Source organism: Sparus aurata, chromosome 5, assembly GCF_900880675.1.
Source record: "Sparus aurata chromosome 5, fSpaAur1.1, whole genome shotgun sequence".
In the NCBI taxonomy this organism is placed as follows: Eukaryota; Metazoa; Chordata; class Actinopteri; order Spariformes; family Sparidae; genus Sparus; species Sparus aurata.
Genome location: NC_044191.1, coordinates 24,641,749 through 24,662,032, shown reverse-complemented (window position 1 = coordinate 24,662,032; position 20,284 = coordinate 24,641,749). Strand labels below are relative to the sequence as shown.

Below are 20,284 nucleotides of genomic sequence, written 5' to 3'. Positions count from 1 at the left end.
ACAGATCTCACAATAGACTTTACATTGTTTGGGCTTCAGTTTATAGGTTCTAGATATTCTAAATATCTTGAGCCATTCTTTGTCTGAACCATAACTCTTTCTCTCTCTCTCTCTTTCTCTCTCTCTCTCTCTCTCTCTCTCTCTCTTTGAATGTTGAAATTAAATGAATTACAGGGATGATGAGACAAGTGTCAAACTGTGAGTTCTCAACTGATGATGTTCATTTTATTTATTTCATCTGACATCTGATGATTTGTGTGTTTGTCCGCTCATGATGTGGCTTTGGAGCGGATTAAAAAGACATTCAAATGAGTTCTGGGTGGGTGTGGACATTTTTTTTTTTTAAATGTTATATTTGCTTCCTGACTTCAATTACAGTTCAAACCATTAAATTACTTTAAACTTGAGACGTCATGTCTCAGGCTCTTTTTTCTTTTTCTTTTTTCTTTTTTCTCTACGTCTTGTTATGGCTGACTCCGGCTGAATCATAGCTGGTCCCTTTGGTGTCCCAGTCAGACTTTTATTACAGACTTCACTTCACGCCCTCTGATAACACTTTGGGTCATGTTTGTATGGGCAGGTAAGAGAGGAAGAACACAAGTCCTTATTTAGGAGCTCTATCCGGCGCGTCACGGGCTGAGCTCCCTGCGCGCAGCGGAGCCTCACACTCTGACAAGTGCTTCGTCCCATCACAAATGGAATAAAGACGACGATGGAGTTCTTCCGGGGGTATATCTTCTTCTTTATAGCAGTCATCGGTAAGTTTTTTTGTTCACTTTGAAACTTTTATTCTACCTCACCCGAAGAGTTAAAACATCTAAAACATTCTCGCCGGTTTCATAACTGTGGAGTTCGGAAAAGTTCAGCCCTGTGAGTTGCTCGTCCCGGCTCTGAATGCGACTGTATACTTGTTTTTTTTTTTTTTTTTTTTACACTTTAAACACACGTGAAGAGCAACAGAGGGGTTTGCACGCTCACCATGCAGTCTGTTTTACTGATTGGATCTGCCTGGAAGTGCTTTTTGTTTTGTGCTTCACTTCACTTCATCCTGCAGCGTTTTCCTGTCCATTCTGCTCCTAAATGCAGGATCCACAGCAAACCTACATGGATAAGAAAAGAAAGAAAAAAAAGAAAAGAAAAAAGAGCAGACTCGTTCTATCACAAGTCATCATTTGTGTTGAGTCGGTAACCTGTGGAAGCCTTCCAAGCAGAAGACACTTTTAATTACTCCCCATTTTGTGAACTGAGAGGAAACATGAATATGTTATGGGCTTTGCAGAGAGCCCCAAGAGAGGAGGCAAAGTGCTACTCTGTGCTGCAGGTAAACAGGCGTGGCACAGGAGCCTGTGAAGGTCTCCCAAGTCCAGAACCAATCCAGTCCACATTCCTCCTGCCTGCCAACTGAGTGGAAGGCAGGCTGATAGCTGAGCTCTGCCTGTATGGGCTTGTGGCTCTGTGTCTGCATCAGGAGTCACTGTAGACAGGCAGATTCCATGTCCTGAGGGGGCTCAGAGGGCTGTGTTTGAAGGTGGTTTGTGATTATGGAGAAACACTGGCAAATGTCTGTTAACGCAATCCTCGACACCTCACGGATAGCATCACCTTTGTGTGTTGTGAAGCTGTTTTAGTGGGGTGCCTTCTCCTCATGAGTCAAACCGATGTGGTTTTTTAAAGAAGTCAATGATTCAGCCACAAAAACCACCCACTCATCTCAAAGGAGGAAGTGAGGATGTCTGACACATGAGAATTAAGATTGGAACTGTAAGACGCACGAGTGCAAAAATTCAAAATAAAGATAATATGATCAGTCGTGTTTATAGTAGGAGCGGCTTCTTTGATAGTCACAAGAGGTATATGATGTCATAAACTATCCGTGTCACTGTCATGCACCCTCATCTGTCTCCTCCACCAGCTGACACAGTCTGGCGCTCACAGTCCTTCAACGTCGGCACTGCAGGTGCCAAGATTTTCAGCGGACCAGCGGCGGAAGAGTTTGGCTACACGGTCCAACAAACGACAAACCATGAAGGGAAATGGTATGAATTCAAGTTATGGATCAATGATTTACTTCAAGGAAAGAAAATGACTTTCTCAGCCAGCGTGAGTGTCTTATCAATATGTTCAACACTGGTCAGTCCCAAGTGGATACCAGTTAGTCATTCATTTCATGAACGTTTCTTTGGGTTAGGGTTAGGGTTAGGGGTTAGAGAGTAGAGAATAGATGCAGAGAGCAGTTTGGTCTAGAGCAAATAAAGGGGCAGGCTTTTGAGGATACTGCATCAGTACAAGCCTGTAGACTAGAACAGACTCAAGTCCAGATTCAGCGAGGTGCCTGACATTATCAGCCTCCATGCTGAGAAAAAATTCCATTCATCAAATCCCAGCGTTAAGATCTCAAGGCTGTGCAAGTTGTTGTTGTACAGCAACTGTAATATTTCTCAGTCTTTGAGCTGATAGGTGCATCTTCATCACATCATGGACAGTTCTGCACGTGGAGGTATCCATTTTGCAAATGAAGGCCTGATGCTGTAAAGCGGTGCACCTTGTTATCAGTAATCTCTAGGTATTCAGTGACAAGTAAACAACTCACCGCGCTGTTATACTAACACCAAGCCTGCACTGCTGGCACGAGACACTGTGATACAATCTCACTTCATTTGTTCAGCTATATCATTTTCAATCCAGCACTTTGGTCCAGACTGAAAGATCTGAGCAGCCTCGAGATGGATTGTTATGAAATCGCCTGACTTATCCTCGAGTCCCACCACCAGGTTGACGTTTGTGGTTTTTTTTTTTACAGAGCTGTGAACGTGTTAGCACACAGACGTTAACATTTACAAGTCAAAGCACCAATGTGCCTAAGTACAGACACACCAAGCTGCTAGCATGGCCGTAGACTCTAAAGGCTATGTTCGGACAGTTCAAGTGGCCCAAATCTGTGACTGTGATCAAGACATCTGAATCTGACCTTAATTCTGATTTGGGCCTCTTTAAGGTCTGACTTTTACTCCACTCACTAACTTGAGCTGAGTGTCTTGCCTCCAGAGTCTTGTGGAGAGGCACTGATAGATGGAGTTCAGGTACTCATCATACATCATGAAGATTTGGGATGGAATAGTTTTTGGGAAGATGTTCACATCACCTCAAACTGATTACGCTGACTTCAGTGACGGACAACGTGCATTGACCAAATTTAAAGCACTTAGAATGACACACGGTCGAGGGCATAACTCCGACAAAGCCCAACAGTCTCTTTGAATTCAATCAGGCCTAATTCGGTATCAAATACAACATATTTAAATCTGCTAGAGCCGAATTCATAGATACCGGCGACCTAAGTGTGCCTGTTCATGATCCATTCATTATATCCTGAGAAAATGAACGCTGCAATAACTCAACATCAACTTCATCTAATTAAGTTGATGTTGAGTTATTACACCCTCCTGCAGCACCGTAGAAGCTGTTGTCTTAAAACCCCCTCGGCGCTTCTACAAACAGTCCCGCCATGTTTAAAGCCGCTGACATTGGCCCTGCTCATTTGTATCAGTTAGTAAAACATTAACTGACTGTCTCAGTGATGTCTGGATATTGTGCGGCTTGAGTCACAGTTTCTTGAAGCAACCCACTGTCTGAGGGAGTGTCCCGTTTGCGCAACTTGGTGAAGTGCGCCGTATCCGATAGCGGTCTCTGACTGTAATGTATATTCCACATGAGTGTCCGTGAGAAAACAGCAGTGATTCATCCTGTTTCCTGTCCTCTCACGTCTAATGAGGAATGATGCCTCCCACTCATTGGACACTGGTCACCCTCAGAGTCTCTACTGAGATTTATTTTCTGATATCTGGATTTGAGAAATGTCCGAATGTTCAACAGCTTCAGCAGCTGGCGGCGTCTGGATGTTGTGACTGATGTGGGAAAAAAAGGCTTTGAAGTGGATAATTATCTGTGAAAACTTGTAGAATGTTGCTGTTTCATGAGACGTTAGAAGAATGACATGTCTCGCTTGTTGGAACTCGCTCAGAGCAAGACAACATGAGCTTACTGCCACGCTGATGAAGACTGATATTTATGTATATTAAGTGTTGTTTTTGTTTTAGAGGTTACAGCAGTGAGGTTTGGTTCCAGTATCATTTTGACACGCACTTAAAGTAGCAAAATAACAAAAGTTTGTTCTTGTTACAGATATTCTGAAGCCACTTTCCGGCATCAAGTAAATTCTGATGAGTCTTATTAAAATACTGTGTGTTCAGCTGGTCATGCGCTGTACACAGAAACATTCAGAGTTACAGCTCATGTTTATGAGAGGGTGGACGAGATTAATATTGTTGTCCTCCGCAGGCTCCTGGTTGGTGCTCCGTGGAGTGGTTTCAGTCGAAACAGGAAGGGGGATGTTTACAAGTGTCCAGTCTCGGGGTCCAAAAACAGCTGCGACAAGCTCAATCTGCAAGGTGAGGTTTGGTGATTTATCGTTCAACTTTGACCTCTCTGCCAAACACTGGTCGTGTACTTAAAATGCCTGAACAGACGCCGGAGAGATGTGTGTCACCTTAAACTATCCAGACATTTGGATTTTTGTCTGTTTTAAAAATGGAAAACAGGTACACGCAACATCAGTGGATTACAGAGAAGCTTTTTATTCACTTCCACAGATTCTCTCAGTATCCCGGATGTTAAAAACGTCAACGTAAACATGTCCCTGGGTTTGACTCTGACCCGGATGCCCACGGCCACGCAGCCTGGTTTGATGGTACGTGTGTTTACTCGTGTGTGTGATTTTTTGTCTGCTTTTAAAACTGTGCAGATGTCTTATGAGCCCATTTCATGTGTTTGTGCTTTTACGGGGTATATTCATACTTTTGATGCTTAATTAGAAGCCTCGAGGTCCTGACAGATATGTTCTAAGCACAGCAGAAGATGAACACACTTTGACAACACAGCAATGTGCTGAGTTAAAATTTCCTCCAAAATGTACGTGTAAATGCTATTTTTAAGAGAAAAGGAAGGAAATGTGTCAGTGGCCGAGGTAAGTTGCTTGTTCTCAGTAGGAAGTAGTGCCAGTCCTCTGTGCTACTCAACACTGCACAAAAACCTTTGTTGCACTTTTCACTTTTTCGTCATTTACACATCAGTTACACTGAATTTACAATTGAAATTGCTGGTGAACTCAGACATCAGAGCTTTTAAAAATGCAGTGACAAACCTTTCTTTATGTCTTTTCCTTTCTGTTATAGATGTGTGGTCCTCTTTGGGGACAGCAGTGTGGCAATCAGGACTTCTACCCAGGAATATGTGCCAAACTGAACCCCCTCTTCCAGCCTCAAGCTGCCTTCTCTCCTGCCGTCCAGAGTAAGATCAGTGTTCTCCGATATTTTGAAACAAGTTTGCTGATATTTTTGTTGTTGGCTGCATGGAAGCTAGAAAATAAATATAAATATATACAGAAAATGTTCAGAGGTGTGACCTCGCTGCTGTTCAAACGTCTCCTGTTGTGACTTTACCAGCATGCGGAGGACCTATGGACATAGTGGTCGTTTTGGACGGCTCCAACAGCATTTATCCGTGGCCTCCGATGACCCATTTCCTGCAGAAGCTGATACCTGCGCTTGACATCGGGCCCCAAAGCACGCAGGTGACGGCATGCCTCATCAGCCCAGAGTGGCAAATCAAAGCGGCGATGAAGCGGATAACACTTTCTGTCTTGACGTCGTCACTGAGGGTTTTCTGTGCTTTCATAATGCCAGGTCAGCGTCATTCAGTATGCAGTCAATCCCAAGTTTGAATTCAAACTGAACGAGTATAAAACCAAAGATGAGGTGATTGCTGCAGCATCCAGAATTACACAGATGTACGGTCACTCTACCAACACCTTCGAGGCGATCCGATTTGCCAGGTTGGTGTTGTCTTTTACGCGTGTGTATGTGTTTGTCTAGTTGCTTTGGTTTCTTCTTTCTCATAATTTGTAAGTTGCTGTCTGTGTCGCCTATTTATGTGCTTTATTGTTGGCCAAACAGAACTGAATGATTGTTTTTTTTTAACATCTGTCAATACATTTCCATTGCGTCTGCTGTCTTCAGTCAGTGGGGTTTCCATGGTAAATACGGCGGTCGACCAAAAGCGGCCAAGGTGATGGTGGTCGTCACTGATGGGGAGTCTCACGACGAGGCCCTCTGGGATTCAGTCATTCCAGAGTGCGAGGCAAAAGGCATCACCCGCTTCGGTATCGCTGTAAGTGGTGATCCTCAGTTTACTCTCACCATGCCAGACAGTAATGGTACAGTAATGAAAGCTTGGTGAAGTGAAGTGTAGTAGTTGTAGTCTGTGTTCTGACATGGAACCAGAAATATAGCTGTAGTTTGTGAATTTAAATGGCTTCAAACTACTTACACAATCTATATTTTGATAATCTTTATATTTACTGGAGATGTGAATGGGCCTCAAGAGGTTATGTTTTGATGTGCCGGTGTCTTTGCCTAGATGTTTTTTTCTTCCTCTTTGAAGTCCTGACTTTGTGGTGTTTCCTTTTCTTCTGCAGGTCCTGGGTTATTACATCAGAAACAACATCGACACGGAGAACCTGATCAAAGAGATCAAATCCATCGCCAGTTCACCCACAGAGAAGTACTTCTTCAACGTGTCGGAGGAGGCGGCCCTCTCCACCATCGCTGGAACACTGGGGAGCCGCATCTTCAACATAGAAGGTGAGTATTTTTGTTGTCATGCTGGTACTGCCTGTTAATTCATACACAAAAAAAGAAACTGATCCAGGCACGCCCAAGCGTGTCTGTCAGGGCTGAAGATTCCAAGAGAGATCATAAGAAAATCTTGCACTTTGTCTTGATTCTGGATCTGCTCCTCTGTTTTTTCGATACTGGCGGTTATGTAATGCTCTGTTAATCCACAAGGAACTGGCAAAGGGGGCGATAACTTCAAGATGGAGATGTCCCAGGTGGGATTCAGCGCTCACTACTCCAGCCAACAGGTACGGAGTGCTTGCTGCCTTGTACTCCTCTAAAACTTTTCTATGACAAACAAGACCCAGCTCACATGGTCGCTTTTATGTTTCTGTCCTAGTTTAATGTTTTAACACTCCAGCACCTCAGCTAAGTTTGATAACGGGTGTGTTTTTGTCCTTGTGTCCTTATTCCCAAATTCAACAATCAGACGTGCACCACTCCACAAGATTGTGGATCTCCTCCCGATGTAAAGTCTACTCGATGTCTGGGAGTGCAGTCATGGGTGCACAGTGCTCACAAACTGACAAACAATTTCAAACATCAGTGTTTGTATATGTTTGTGGGAGGATGTTAGATTGGTGTGACACTGGATGCCAGGAGGGAATTCTACAAATCTGTAAAGTTATGACAGCAGCAATAATCTTGTCTGACGTACGAGGCTAGCGAGTACAGGCTAAACTGTATTCTTCACTGCCTGCTTTGTATATTTGGCCATAGCAGTGTTGATGAACAAGTACAAAAGTTCATCCATCTCCTGCATTTCTTCGCGAGACTATCATTTCATTTTCGGCTGTTGTTACTCTTCAGTCTGTCACACATTGAACAGATATTGTTGGTTGTGCTTGCTCCGCCACTCACTTCTGCAATCAAAGTTACGAAAAATGTCTGACAGCTATCGTAAAACTACATGTGGCCACGGTTTGAAGAAACAATAAAGTCTGTCACAGACCCTCCTGCTGTACCGGTGCAGCGTTCTTACTAAAAGGAAAGAGGAAGCTGCATTTGCTACAGAAGCCTGACCAAGATTTTAACCAATGTTCTCTTCTCACGCTATTTGCCTTCTGTGGTTTGTGGTTGTATTCTGATGATATCTGTTGACTGCTCTTTGTGCTGTTGAAGGATGTGATGATGCTGGGAGCAGTGGGAGCCTACGCTTGGAGCGGCACCGTCGTCCATCAAAAAGGGTCCCGAGCAGACATTCTCCCTTTCTCAGCCTTTGAGGGAACACTTCAGGACAGAAACCACAGCTCATTACTGGGTAGGCATTTAGACTTGTCCTCTGCAGCTATTCGACCAAATCTGATGCTTTAAAGTCTTTGCATGAAACAATGAAGGAGTGGGGTGAGGGGGACAGGGTGACTGTTCACTAAGCTAGAAACACTGTAGCTACCCTGCTTTGGCAGCCATAGTGGACCGTGGGGAAAAAAAACCATATAGGTGCTGTTTTTAAATTTGAAACCAATTTGTGTTATTGAGAAACAGCTTCTCAGCAGGCTAACCACTTTGTCTGTCAGCCGACCACATCTTTCCTCTTGTTTACAATTCAGAGAAGCAGAACATGGGCGCGCAGGTGGTCGAGTGGTTAAAGCGCATGCCATAAACGCAGCCGACCCCGGTTCGATTCCGGCCGGAGGTCCTTTGCTGCATGTCATATCCCCCTCTCTCTCCCATATTTCCTATCTGTCTACTGCTTAATAAAGGTGTCTATGCCAAAAAAATCTTTAAAAAAAAAAAAAAAGAGAAGCAGAACATCACGGAAAAACAAGAACGACCTTATCTGTACTGAGTATTTGAGAGATAACATTCATTCGACTAAACTCTAGATATCACAGGGTTAAAGTCAATGTGAGTGGATATCTGTTATGACACATTGTGCTGACTGTCAGTGTAATTATGGTGCATCCTCAAACCTTAACATTAACTTAAAATACATGTTGAAGCAGTAAATGGTTTGTTTGCATTTGTGTGGCAACTCCAGTCAAATGATTATCATTTCAATAGCTTTTAGAGAATCCGTGAACCTACGGTAATTATGTTACAGATATTTTTTAGAAATTGCGATATGTATTCCACGGGTCTTTTGCAATGTTTGGTTCTTTGTCGACATGTCCGTGGCGTTTAAGTACACTGGGGACATCCTTAAGTCAGATTATTTACTTCAGTAGCGCTCAAACTGGCAACAGACACGTTTTTTTTTTACGGCAGGTTGCACAATGTAATAGATGTAGAAGAATTAAACCATCTGCGTCAACATTGGTTCCCTGTTTACACTGGTGGCCTTTACTATACAATTTGGTTTGCCACCGGACACACAGTCAATCTGTAAAAGTAAGCTTCAGTGGTGATCCAGCCAGGATGGCAATTCTCTCTGCTTTCACATTTCTATTATAGACTAAATGATTGAGTAACCTTGTGTGTCCTCCTGTGTTGTTTTCATCTGGGACTCTGGCGAGAAAAGAAAACATCCAGTTTTCTTTGCAACAGGAGCACCAAGAATAACACCACTTGGAAAAACACAAGGGGGTGTGAAAGTTGTTTGTTGCCAGTAAAAGTACAAAATCATGTCAGGAAAAGTCTGGAAATCTTGTATTTTTTTCACTTTAATGTATCATAATGTAGCAAATGTTGAATCCACAAAGTAATAGTTATGAGACACAATCTCGTTTAACCTCGCTTTCACTATGCAGTTTTTGTCAAGCTTCTTTGAAATCGCCTTTGACAAAGATGCTTGATTGGCCATGTAGTCAGGCACCATTTCTATCTGCTAACATGTCTGTATAGACTAAATGAAAGAATAAACTCACGTGTTGCCCTGTGTTGTTGTTGGTAGCTGCTACTCGAAGGAAAACAAAAAAAGCTAAACTGATTGTCTTTGCGACAGCCGTGGCGACTATACACAGTACCACCATTTTTTTAATGTTGTAAAAAAAAATTGAACTGTTTGTTATAGTTTGTTTTTCTGTTCCCGACCTCGCTTTGGGACAGTGTGGGTTTACAACCTGTCCAGGCAGGACAACTAACCGTGTTATCATTCTTTCTAGTACACTGAACGTAGTGGAGTCATTTAATTCCCAGCAAAGTTCCACCCAACTCACACCTGACTGGATGTCTAATCAGCCAGTGTAATTGCAAACACATGTGTAGGTGTGCAGAGCCTTTCATTTGCAAAGTTGTTGTTGATTATACCTTTTCAGTGAATGTACTTCCTCTGTTGAAGAGTAACAGGAAAAGCAGCATTTAAAGTACAGATACCTGAAAAATGATCTTGAGATCAGTATTTGAGTCAGATACTATTTACTGCCAAAAAGTTCAGATGTTGACCCTTAAATGTGCTACTCGTGGTCATTTCCAGGTTACGCTGTCACCACACTGAGCGACGGAAGGACAGAATACTTTGTGGCTGGTGCACCTCGCTCCAACCACTCTGGACAAGTTATTGTCTACACCGTCAATGCCCAGAAGGAACTTGATGTCATCGATTCAGAAAGAGGGAAACAGGTACTGACATCGGAGGATTTTGCAGTGGACTGTGTGTGTAGTTGACAGCCTAGACAAGTTTCGCTCATTATCAGTTGCCAACTGTTGTCCTAGATTGGCTCGTACTTTGGAAGCGTCCTGTGCTCCCTGGACGTGGACAAGGACGGAGCGACAGACCTGTTGCTGGTTGGCGCGCCCATGTTCATGAGCGACCTGAAGAGAGAGGAGGGCAGGGTCTACCTCTTCTCTGTCACCAAGGTATCAAATGTCAGAAAAATGTTTGGAGTAACATTTTTAGTGACACGATCATTACTGTTCACACTGTGGCGTGATGATTACACTTTCTTTTGTGATTTAAAAATTCTATCAGCACTGGTTGGTATGGAAAATTGGTGTATTTTAAGATTAAGCTGATCTATTTAATTTCTTTACAATTCAAAACCGCCTTTACTACATTGTTATTCAGCCTTTTGAGTAAAAAAGACATGGTTTTAATCCATAGTTTTCTTAAAGCCACATACTTTCTTTTTCCCCCCATTTGAAGGGTATACTGAACGAGCAGGGTGTCCTCAGCGGTCCGTCCCCGACTGAAAATGCACGTTTTGGGATGGCAATCTCTGTCGTCCCTGACCTGGACCTCGACGGTTACAACGACGTCGTAGTTGGAGCTCCACTGGAGGACAAAGGAAAAGGTGTCATCTATATTTACAATGGGGAGAAGAAGACATTAAAGAAAGAGTTCTCGCAGGTACAGAGAAAAACAAGGTGTTGTTTACTTGGCCCTGTGCATTCAGAGCTTATTTTGTTTTATTTTGTATCTTTTATATGATGATTATGTATAATGTAGTGGTTGATCATTTTTTTCAGAGAATCTTCGGCTCCAAACTGGATCCTCAGTTGAAGTATTTTGGAAGATCCCTCGACAGCTTCACAGACCTGAATGATGACTCACTCCCCGACATCTCCATCGGTGCATATGGCAAAGTGGTGCAGCTTTGGTAAATAGCGTGATAAAGTTAACCTAACCTTAATTGACCCTAATTAACTGTGAATTATCATCATTACTATCAAGTTCAGTTAATAAACCCATCATTCACAGAATTGACATGGACGGTAGTATTTAAACATTGCGCTTGGTTTTTCAGGTCCAGAGGTGTGGCGTCGGTCAGCGCCAAGGCTTCTTTCAACCCCGATAAAATCAACATTTTCAACAAACCCTGTGACATCAACGGACGCAAGCTTACATGTTTCACCACCAACCTGTGTTTCAGTGCTGCGTTCAGGCCTAAAAACCCTGTTGGACCTCTCGGTAAATCTCACGACCTGTTTGTGTTCTTGGGACTATGTTGCTGTTTCCTGTTAAATGGATTTGTTTCCTTCAGACAGAGCCGGGCTAGCTGTTTTGTTTTAGTCTTCAGTCTAAGCTAAGCTAATAAGCTGCTAGCTATAACCTTATATTAAACATACAGACCGAGTGTGGTATCAATCCTCTCATCTAACTCTTGGCAAGAAAATTAACAAGTGCGTCACCAAAAATGTCCAACTATTGCTTAAACATATTCAAATATGATTGTTAAAAAGTGTCTGATATACTGCACTATTTTCACTTCTTTCAGATATATCCTACACTTTGACTCTGGACGCTGACTTGCAGGCGTCACGAGTGACGTCAAGAGGACTGTTCACCAAAAACAACGAACGCTTCCTCACAGAAAAGGCAAAAATATCATCTGCCCCCGTGTGTCGAGACTACAAGGTTTATATTCAGGTACAGAATGAAAATCACCTCCTTTCTCTTAATGTTCACTTGTCAGTACGGAGCATGTACTATTTGTTTTTCCAAAATTGCCAAAAAGTACTGGTAGAATATCTCCTGATTTGTGCGTATGTGGTCTCTTCAACAGGAGGCACCGGACTTTGTCAACTCCCTGAGTCTGAAAGTAGAAATCGAGCAGCAGAGCGCAGATGTGAACCCCGTCCTCGATATGTCTTCTCCAAGTGCCTGGGAGTTCTTTGTAAGTGACTGACTCACTGCAGGAAATCTCAGAGACCGTGTTGACATTTTAGGAAAGGAAACAGACGAGGTGACAGAAGACTGTAGACGTAGTGGTTATTTAGAGATTTTTGTACAGTCATTTAAATTGACATGCCGAGCGTGTGTCGTGATGATTACTGGCTATTAAAACCAGAGTCGCTCCTCTGAGTCACGTCATGTCCTCAGATTAACACGGACTCACAGTAAAAATGTAATACGTTTTGTACATATGTGAAATTATGTTATGCTTTTGGAAATCCGTTGACATTAAAGGAGAATGGGCATCTATTGAAAATGCAGCCTTTGAATGGTAAAAACAGCTCTGTTGTGGTTTCAGAACCCCTTCACTAAAGACTGCGGCTCTGATGACGTGTGTGTCAGCGATCTGGTGCTGAGCGTGAAGACAGACACAAAGGCGACCAGGTGAGAATGACTGACCTGTCTCAGGTGTCTGGTACAAGATGTGATACCCCATACCTGCTCGACGTTACATGCTCGATATACTGCAGTAGACAGTAACGGATGTTTATCACACAGGTTTCAAAATAAAGACAAGGTGTGCTCTGTTTCATGGTTTCACTTGTGTGATGATCCGGATAAAGAATTTTGTTGCGTGTTCTGTGTGAGACGGAGCAAGCTCGGGCAAGTCTGTCAATACTGAGTCAGTTGTTAAATGATGATCTGAACGGCCATGGACACCAGTTTTCTACATCAGGTTCTAACTATCAGAAAGGGGGCCTTATAGTACACACATACATATTTTCTTCACCAGTTATTGTTTGTCTCAATTTCTGTATTTGAGCCTTTTTAGTTAAAATGGCGGCGTTAAAAAAGGCTTCCCAAAATACATCCAAGCAAAATCAAAACAGAGCATGTTAATAACAGAGAAATCGTTTTGTCAGATGCTGATGACAGCGACGACCAAGAATGTTTTCTTGGAACTGTAAAGGTGCAGTATCTAAGAACTTTTGTTTAAAACGTTCAACAAAATGTGAAGAATTAATGAACAGTTTTGACATTATGTTAAAGACGTCTATGTGTTGTGTCGCGGAGGTATCTAGTTAGATTAGCGTGCTAACATGCTAGCAGTATAAACACCAACACTCCCTCTTGTGCTCTGAGCTCCCAGTCCAGCCAGCGATAGCTAATAGGACTGCGACTAACTGAGATAATAGCTAACGGCTACTGTCAGCAGCAGGGATACGCTATCAGCTTTTTGTTTGAGCACGAATTCTACAGGTGGCACCTTTAACTTCTGAGTGTTGCTCATCTGGTCATCAATAATTAATGTCATAAAGAAATACTTAATAATCAATGTGAGAGTCTAATGAAAGATCCTCAGTGACACTGCCTCTGTCTCACATTCTTTCCGTTATGCCACGTGGTGCTACATATTAATGTTTAATAAATGTGAATAGGACTTTGTCAAAGCCCATTTTGTTTTCCCTGGAGGCAGAACTTAACTCACCTACCGACTTGCACCAACCTGTATTTCTCCAAAAATCATGACTGGTGTGAAATAGCTATGACTGCGCAACATACAGGCAGCGTATACTATAGTAATGTACAGTTGTATTAAACAGAGAAGAAAGGATTTTCTGAGTATCAGATCAATTCTGGCAAATGGAGTGATCCTCTATTTAATGTTACACCCTGGTAACTCCTGACAAACATGACATCGTTTTCTATTTTCTCTGTTTTATGAGTCTGTCTTAATTGCTCTTAGCTGCGCGAATTAGAGTTTTCCAGTTTACACAGAGACTTCATACCTTGTAAAATGGGTGGATTAGACTTGTGAGCTTGGAAGAAATAAACTTTTTAAACAAAGATGTTTGGGTGATACATGCTCAGAGAATTAACTCAGATGAAAAGACATGAACAAGGACTCGTTAGAGAGTAAACAACATTTTATAATGCACATGCAGCTGCATTGCATTTTCATTGTTGCAGACTTGGCTGTACACTGTGCCTCTCTTTGTGCTTCTTATCCTTAATGAAGGCCTGGCCCAGAGGAAAGACCACTTTAACCATTCCTTCTTATTCCTATCCGACTTTCGTCAATTAAAAAATACATATACAGTGGTTTATGTCACTTTAATCTCTGACAGGAGATTAATCTGTGCTCTTGTGTTGCAGCTCCAGTCCTGTTCAGGGTCAGCGCTAATAACCGAGAACTGTCCTTTCAAGTCGCCGTTAAGAACAGAAAGGAGAACGCGTACAACACCCAGCTGTTGGCCACGTTCTCCAACAACCTCTACTACTCATCCATCTCGCCTCCTGTGAGTGAAAAGTGTTTGTGTTGACATGATGTTAATGTGGAAAAAAAAATAGTGAACAAGTATTTTCTTCACTTTTCTGTCTTTGCTTATTTAGGTATTATCAGTGTAATAAAGTCTCATAGTATTCATCTACTGTTCTGATATATACACTCACAGACAGATGAAGTAAAATGCACCTCAACGCAAACTCAGACTGTGACGTGCCAGGTGGGATACCCAGCACTAACAAAAGACCAAGAGGTAAGAGCAAGAAAAGGAAATCTATTTCATGACTAAACTATTGACTTATTATGATTCCTTTGTTCGACTGCTTATTGTAAATGATGCGAAACGTCACGTTATGTCATTGCAGATGAAATTTCAGATCAATTTTGATTACAATTTCGATCAGCTGCAAAACCGAGCCGAGGTGAAATTTGAGGCCAAGAGGTACGCTCGATTAATAATAAAAACTCAAATTGAAAAGTGAGACTCTTAATTACATTGTAGACATATTAATGTTATGTACCTGTTTTGTTTACAGTGATAGTAAAGAGGACAGACCTGCAGACAACAAGGCGGACATATCCATTCCTGTCCTCTATGATGCAGGGGTTGTTTTATCGAGGTGATCTTACTTTTTATTACTATTTTCTCTCAGTTGAAGTCATGCAGGGTAGAATTGATGGTTAAAGATGACGAATGCCTTTAAATGTCTATTTCTATTTTTTTCTTATCCTAGAGAGACCAATATCAATTTCTATGTGGCAGACGCCTCCATCCCAGTAATAACGATGGTGAAAACTCTGGACGACATCGGCCCGGAGTTTAACTTCACAGTGAAGGTGCATTCAAGGAATCCATCTGTTCAAACATCATCATCTAATTTCTCTTTTATTTGTTAAAAAAAGTGATATTAATTCAGACAATTTGTATTTAAAAGGTTTCAACAGGCAACTTCCCTGTCAACCTCCTGTATCTGACCATTGCTCTGCCGATGACCACTAACGGTGGAAACCCGCTCCTCTACGTCACCAAAGTGGACACTCAAGTGAGTACTAAGCTCGAATGCCATTAACTTTTTACAGATTTTTTATTTCATACATATCTTTATAGAGTGTGTAACTGAGCTGACAGGAGCTGGTGGTGATCTGATGGTTAACGCTAACGAAGTGCTCAGTTTGGTCAGTTACCGCTCAATAGCCCCAAAACATTATCTGAGTCACGTCAAAATGTTACTTTTTTGACGCCAACTGTATAATTTGGAGTAGGATATTTTGGATATCTGACTTAAAGCCTCGCTACCTGTAGGGAGGTTCTGTCACCTGTGACTCCAGCGACCTGGTTGATCCTCTGAAGATTGGTGTGAAGAACCACAAACAGTCGTTCTCTGAGGAGAGCCTCCGAGGCATCAAGATGCTGGTCAGTCACCTCCATCTTCTCTTTATTGTATCAACTTAAATGGTCACTGTGCTATAAGTTATCTATTGTATATTTTTAATACATAATATCAAGTGATTATGATTTGATGGATAATTTGTGTGGCTTTTTATCTTTTTTGAAGCTACATATATGAATGTACACTTATAAAACTGCAAAGTGCATACATGGATGTTATTTAGCAAATTTAGGTTTTTTGTTTTGTATTTTTAAATCATTTTTTATGTTAATTTATGCTATATTTCTGTTGTGCTGTACTTTATACCTTAATTTCACCCTTCAAATTTAACAGCTCCACAGCAGAATATACATATTTCTTTTTAAAAATTACCCAGATTGAGAAGAAATTCAGTGATGTTGATTTCCTTTTCTTAACGGTGTTCGACTGACAGGACTGCAAGAGCGCAAAATGCAAGTATATCAAGTGCATCCTCAAAGACACTGAAGATAAGAGCGACTACATTGTGAAGGTTAAAACGAGGATCTGGAGTGGCACATTTCTTCAGGTAAAAATATTCAACAATTAATTTTGTGATGCTGGTTGTTTTATCTGCTTTTATTACTATGTATTTTCTGATGTTGCTGATCGAGAAGTTCATGCTGAACTTTCAGTGCATTCATTCGTGTATTTGTCTCACGTCAGGCAACATACCAGACCGTCGAGCTGACCTCCACGGTTGATGTTGAGACCTCCAACCCTGATCTGCTCGTTATTGACTACAAGCAGCTGCCGGTAAGATCACGTTCCTTTTTTTTTTTTTTTTTTTAATGTGGTGCCTCACATTAAGAAACAAAGAGGTTTATGATACTGAGCACATTAAATTGGTAACGTAGAGCATTTCAAGTCCCAGTTAAGATTGTTGAGCAGTCTGTCAGCCATATGCCAACATATAAAAGAAAACATGTTATTTTAGGAGATTCAACACAAGAACGAAGTTGATTTTAGTCCATGGAATGCAGCATGCAACAAAATTGTTTTATTTATGTGTTCCTTGCAAATTCAGTCGGCATAGTCTGACATGTGAAATAGCTGTTTATTTATATGCCTTTGCGCCAGAGATAGTCGAAGAAGGAATTTTGGCACCAACGTCCACTTCTACTCAATAATGAACTGAATAGAATTTAGTGGTGAAAGGTCAAAGTTACTGAGACTTCACCAAACACGCTCGATACTTTCGTTTCTAATGCATTTGGGGGGAATTATCGATAACTTACCATGCTTAACCAACAACCCAAACAAACAGCTTAGACAATCTTACTGATTCTACCCTAACTTTAATACTCTTTGAATTATTTCTACTTAAGTACTTTATATTGAGCTTCAGTCCTCTGTACTTCACATGTGTCACATGTTATCATATGATATCGCCATATCTGGACAGACAGGGATGTAAACTGTAACCTGACTGGTGTGTGCAGACATACAACCATACCTGAGCGAGACAGCGGTGTAATTACCTCTCCTGTCCTCCCGCTGTCCAGGTGGTGCTGACGGTCAGTAAACCCGGCGAGAAAGGTGACGTTCCAGTGGGAGTGATAGCAGGCAGCGTCATCGGCGGACTGCTGCTGTTGGCTCTGGCTGTCGGGCTGCTGTGGAAGGTAAGTGTCTGTGCTGTCATCGAAATGTGCGGCTTTGTGTTTTATAGATTCATTCAGAAAACTTGACTGCAGTGTATTTAGAAGAATGTAAAAATGTGTAAATGTAATTATCTAGCAGTAACACTGGAATCTCTCTTCCTAGTTTGGGTTTTTCAAGAGAAAGTACCAGCAGCTTCAGAAGGAGGCGGAGGAAGACGGGCAGAGCAGACTCGACAATGAGGTGCTGTGATCCAAAGAGGAAAACTTGCAGCTTTTTCTCTATACTGGGTTGTTCCCAGTGTAGATACTGGTACTTGTCACTGGTTCCTGTAAAGTGCAAATGGACTACAGCTCAATCACTGGCATTAGAATGAAATGGAAGCTGTTCAGTTTGTAAATAAGCAGGGTTCAAACTTCTGTCCATTTTACAGAGGATTACTGTTATATGTCTTTATTTCTGAGCATTTTGGACTGTACATTGACTTTTTTGTGGTTATGCACTGATTTAAATAAATGTAAAAACTGTATTTTTCTTCACATGACAGAACCATACACAATGCTTTTCTTAGGCCTTAAGTAACACTGGATGTAAATGTTGGCATCTTGAGTTTTACACCGACAAATTCTGGGCAAGGCAGCTGACAGACAACAATTAAGAACATCGTGACTTTTGCTCATTTGTCCAATCATTAGACACACACACACACTCCAGCCAGTCAGTCGGGCATGAACTAGACTTGACATGCGCTGTCGCCTCGGGCACTCAGGGCTTTTCGACTATTGATTTCAATAGTTTAGATGCACACAGGACACAATACATATCTTGGAAAGGGTTCATTCTGTCATGACTCTGTTTCACTGTTTGTACTGTACATACTGTAAGATAAAAATTATGATCTTTTGTATTGGGTTTTAAATATGGAAAGAACTGCGACAATGTAAGTCAATGGAGTGTTATTGGTGATGTTTGTGATATTAATGATTTCTTCTTTTTTACCTCTTGTGGCACAACTAGTCAGGTATGAGTACTTTAGTAGCACATGTTCAGGTCTGCAAGTGACCATTATTTTCAGAATGGAATGGTTTTCTCAATAAAAGGTCCAGTGTGTAGGATTTGGTGGCACTGAGGGGTGAGGTTTGGAGATTGCAACTAAGTGAACATCCCTGGTCCCTACAGTGGCCGCAAAAAAAATGTGAAAAGCCCTTTCTAGAGCCAGTGTTTATCCCTTCCGGGCTACCGTAGAAATACATTGCATTGCAACATGATGAAGCCTGCTCAGTCTGTAGGTACAAAAGGCTCAACTGTTGTTAGCTTCAGGTGATTTAACACCAATAAGCAGACAATTATGAACAGAGGTGCCAAGTAACAAAGTGCAAATGCTTGATTACTTTACCTTTTACTTTGAATCACTACATTTTAACACAAATATCTCAACAATCAGCCATCTTTGTGGTGCATTTACAAACAGCTTGGACAAATCCTACTGATTCTACCTTTAAGTTTTATAGTCTTTGAATTATATTGATATGATGTGAGGTTTAGTTAGCTTTGCACAGAAATGGCTGATAGAAGAGTGTATTTTTCTACTTGAACGTCTGTATTTTTGCCACCACTGATTATAATATTCTGTTCCTGCCCCCGAATTCTCCTAAATCCTACGCACTGGACCTTTAATCGATTCATAGTTGATGGTTCATGTTTTTTAAAAGTGCCTGTCACAGTTTCACAGGTTTCAACGGGATGTTTTCAAATTCCAAAATACCCAATATTCACAAAGAGAAGCAGCTTGAACCAGCAAATGTTCTGCGTGTTTGCTCAAACCAATAAATCGTTTATCAAGTTAGCTGAAGACAAATTTTGTGTGGATCGACTGATTGATTAGTTGACCGGCTGTGTCAGCTTTAATGTTATTCATCTGTAGGGCAGAATGTCACAGTGCCCTACATCAACAAAACACACTGTAAATCTTGTTCCCTACAAAGTGTCTTACTCAGAAATGTACCTGAGGTGGCTCTTGGTGGCTACTTGAAGCAGAACCCTGTTTGGTTTCCTCCCCAAATACTCCCAGTTTGTTCCTTTTCTTGCTTTCAGAGGGAAGTTTGATTGAAGCTAATCCTGCAGGAGCTAAACGTGTATTATCACGGCTTTGCCACAAGATGGCAGCATGATATAAATGACATGTTCATTATGTTTTCACTGCTCTGTTGATGACTTGAACTCTCATTTATTAATTAATACATCATAATTTATGACTTTGTTTTGGTTTGTGTGTCTCCCGTCCTCTCCTGTCTTCTGTTCCGCTCTCCGGCTGGAACACCTCTAGAAAACCCCCGAACTTGCATGCAACCCCACTTGGACCACGTCCCTCCAAGCATCAGTACAATTTTCAGCCTTCCCTCAAACTCGATTACTTTCCTCTCACATTTCTGACTGTCTTGTTCTCCCACAGCTACATGACTCTCTCCCTGGACTGTTTAGGAATGTGTTTCGGACTGTTTTCCTTCTGAACAAGCCAACTCCAGCACCCAGCAGAGTCTTTAGTATTCGTTTCTTCGGATCTGGCAAGGTGGAATATGCTATTTGTCTCTAATAAGTAGCATATTTTCTGGGAGCTGGGCTCGAGCTCTCCTTGTTGGAGGGGGTATATAGAATTTGATAAACGACCGGACTGCCCTGTTTCACAATTGCTCATGCGCTACGCTGTTGTGAAACAGCCTTTGGATTCTATGTACATGTATATGTGTACAGGGAGCAGTGTGGA

General features: G+C 41.7%; 1 protein-coding gene across 1 annotated transcript; it reads left to right on the top strand.

Moving 5' to 3' along the window:
* Positions 1-674: 674 nt before the first annotated feature.
* On the top strand, positions 675-19,768 carry itga2.2 (integrin, alpha 2 (CD49B, alpha 2 subunit of VLA-2 receptor), tandem duplicate 2). The gene is made up of 31 exons (XM_030416743.1): positions 675-758; positions 1,913-2,036; positions 4,339-4,448; positions 4,650-4,747; positions 5,232-5,346; positions 5,502-5,629; positions 5,742-5,890; positions 6,075-6,225; positions 6,533-6,698; positions 6,903-6,979; positions 7,854-7,992; positions 10,087-10,232; positions 10,326-10,469; positions 10,756-10,959; positions 11,079-11,209; positions 11,357-11,520; positions 11,828-11,979; positions 12,116-12,226; positions 12,584-12,669; positions 12,884-12,888; positions 14,383-14,525; positions 14,682-14,765; positions 14,878-14,954; positions 15,049-15,132; positions 15,247-15,349; positions 15,448-15,555; positions 15,816-15,926; positions 16,337-16,450; positions 16,588-16,677; positions 17,427-17,543; positions 17,686-19,768. The coding sequence occupies exons 1-31, from the start codon at positions 713-715 to the stop codon at positions 17,770-17,772; spliced, it is 3,564 nt and encodes a 1,187-aa protein (XP_030272603.1). The 5' UTR covers positions 675-712; the 3' UTR covers positions 17,773-19,768.
* Positions 19,769-20,284: the final 516 nt, after the last annotated feature.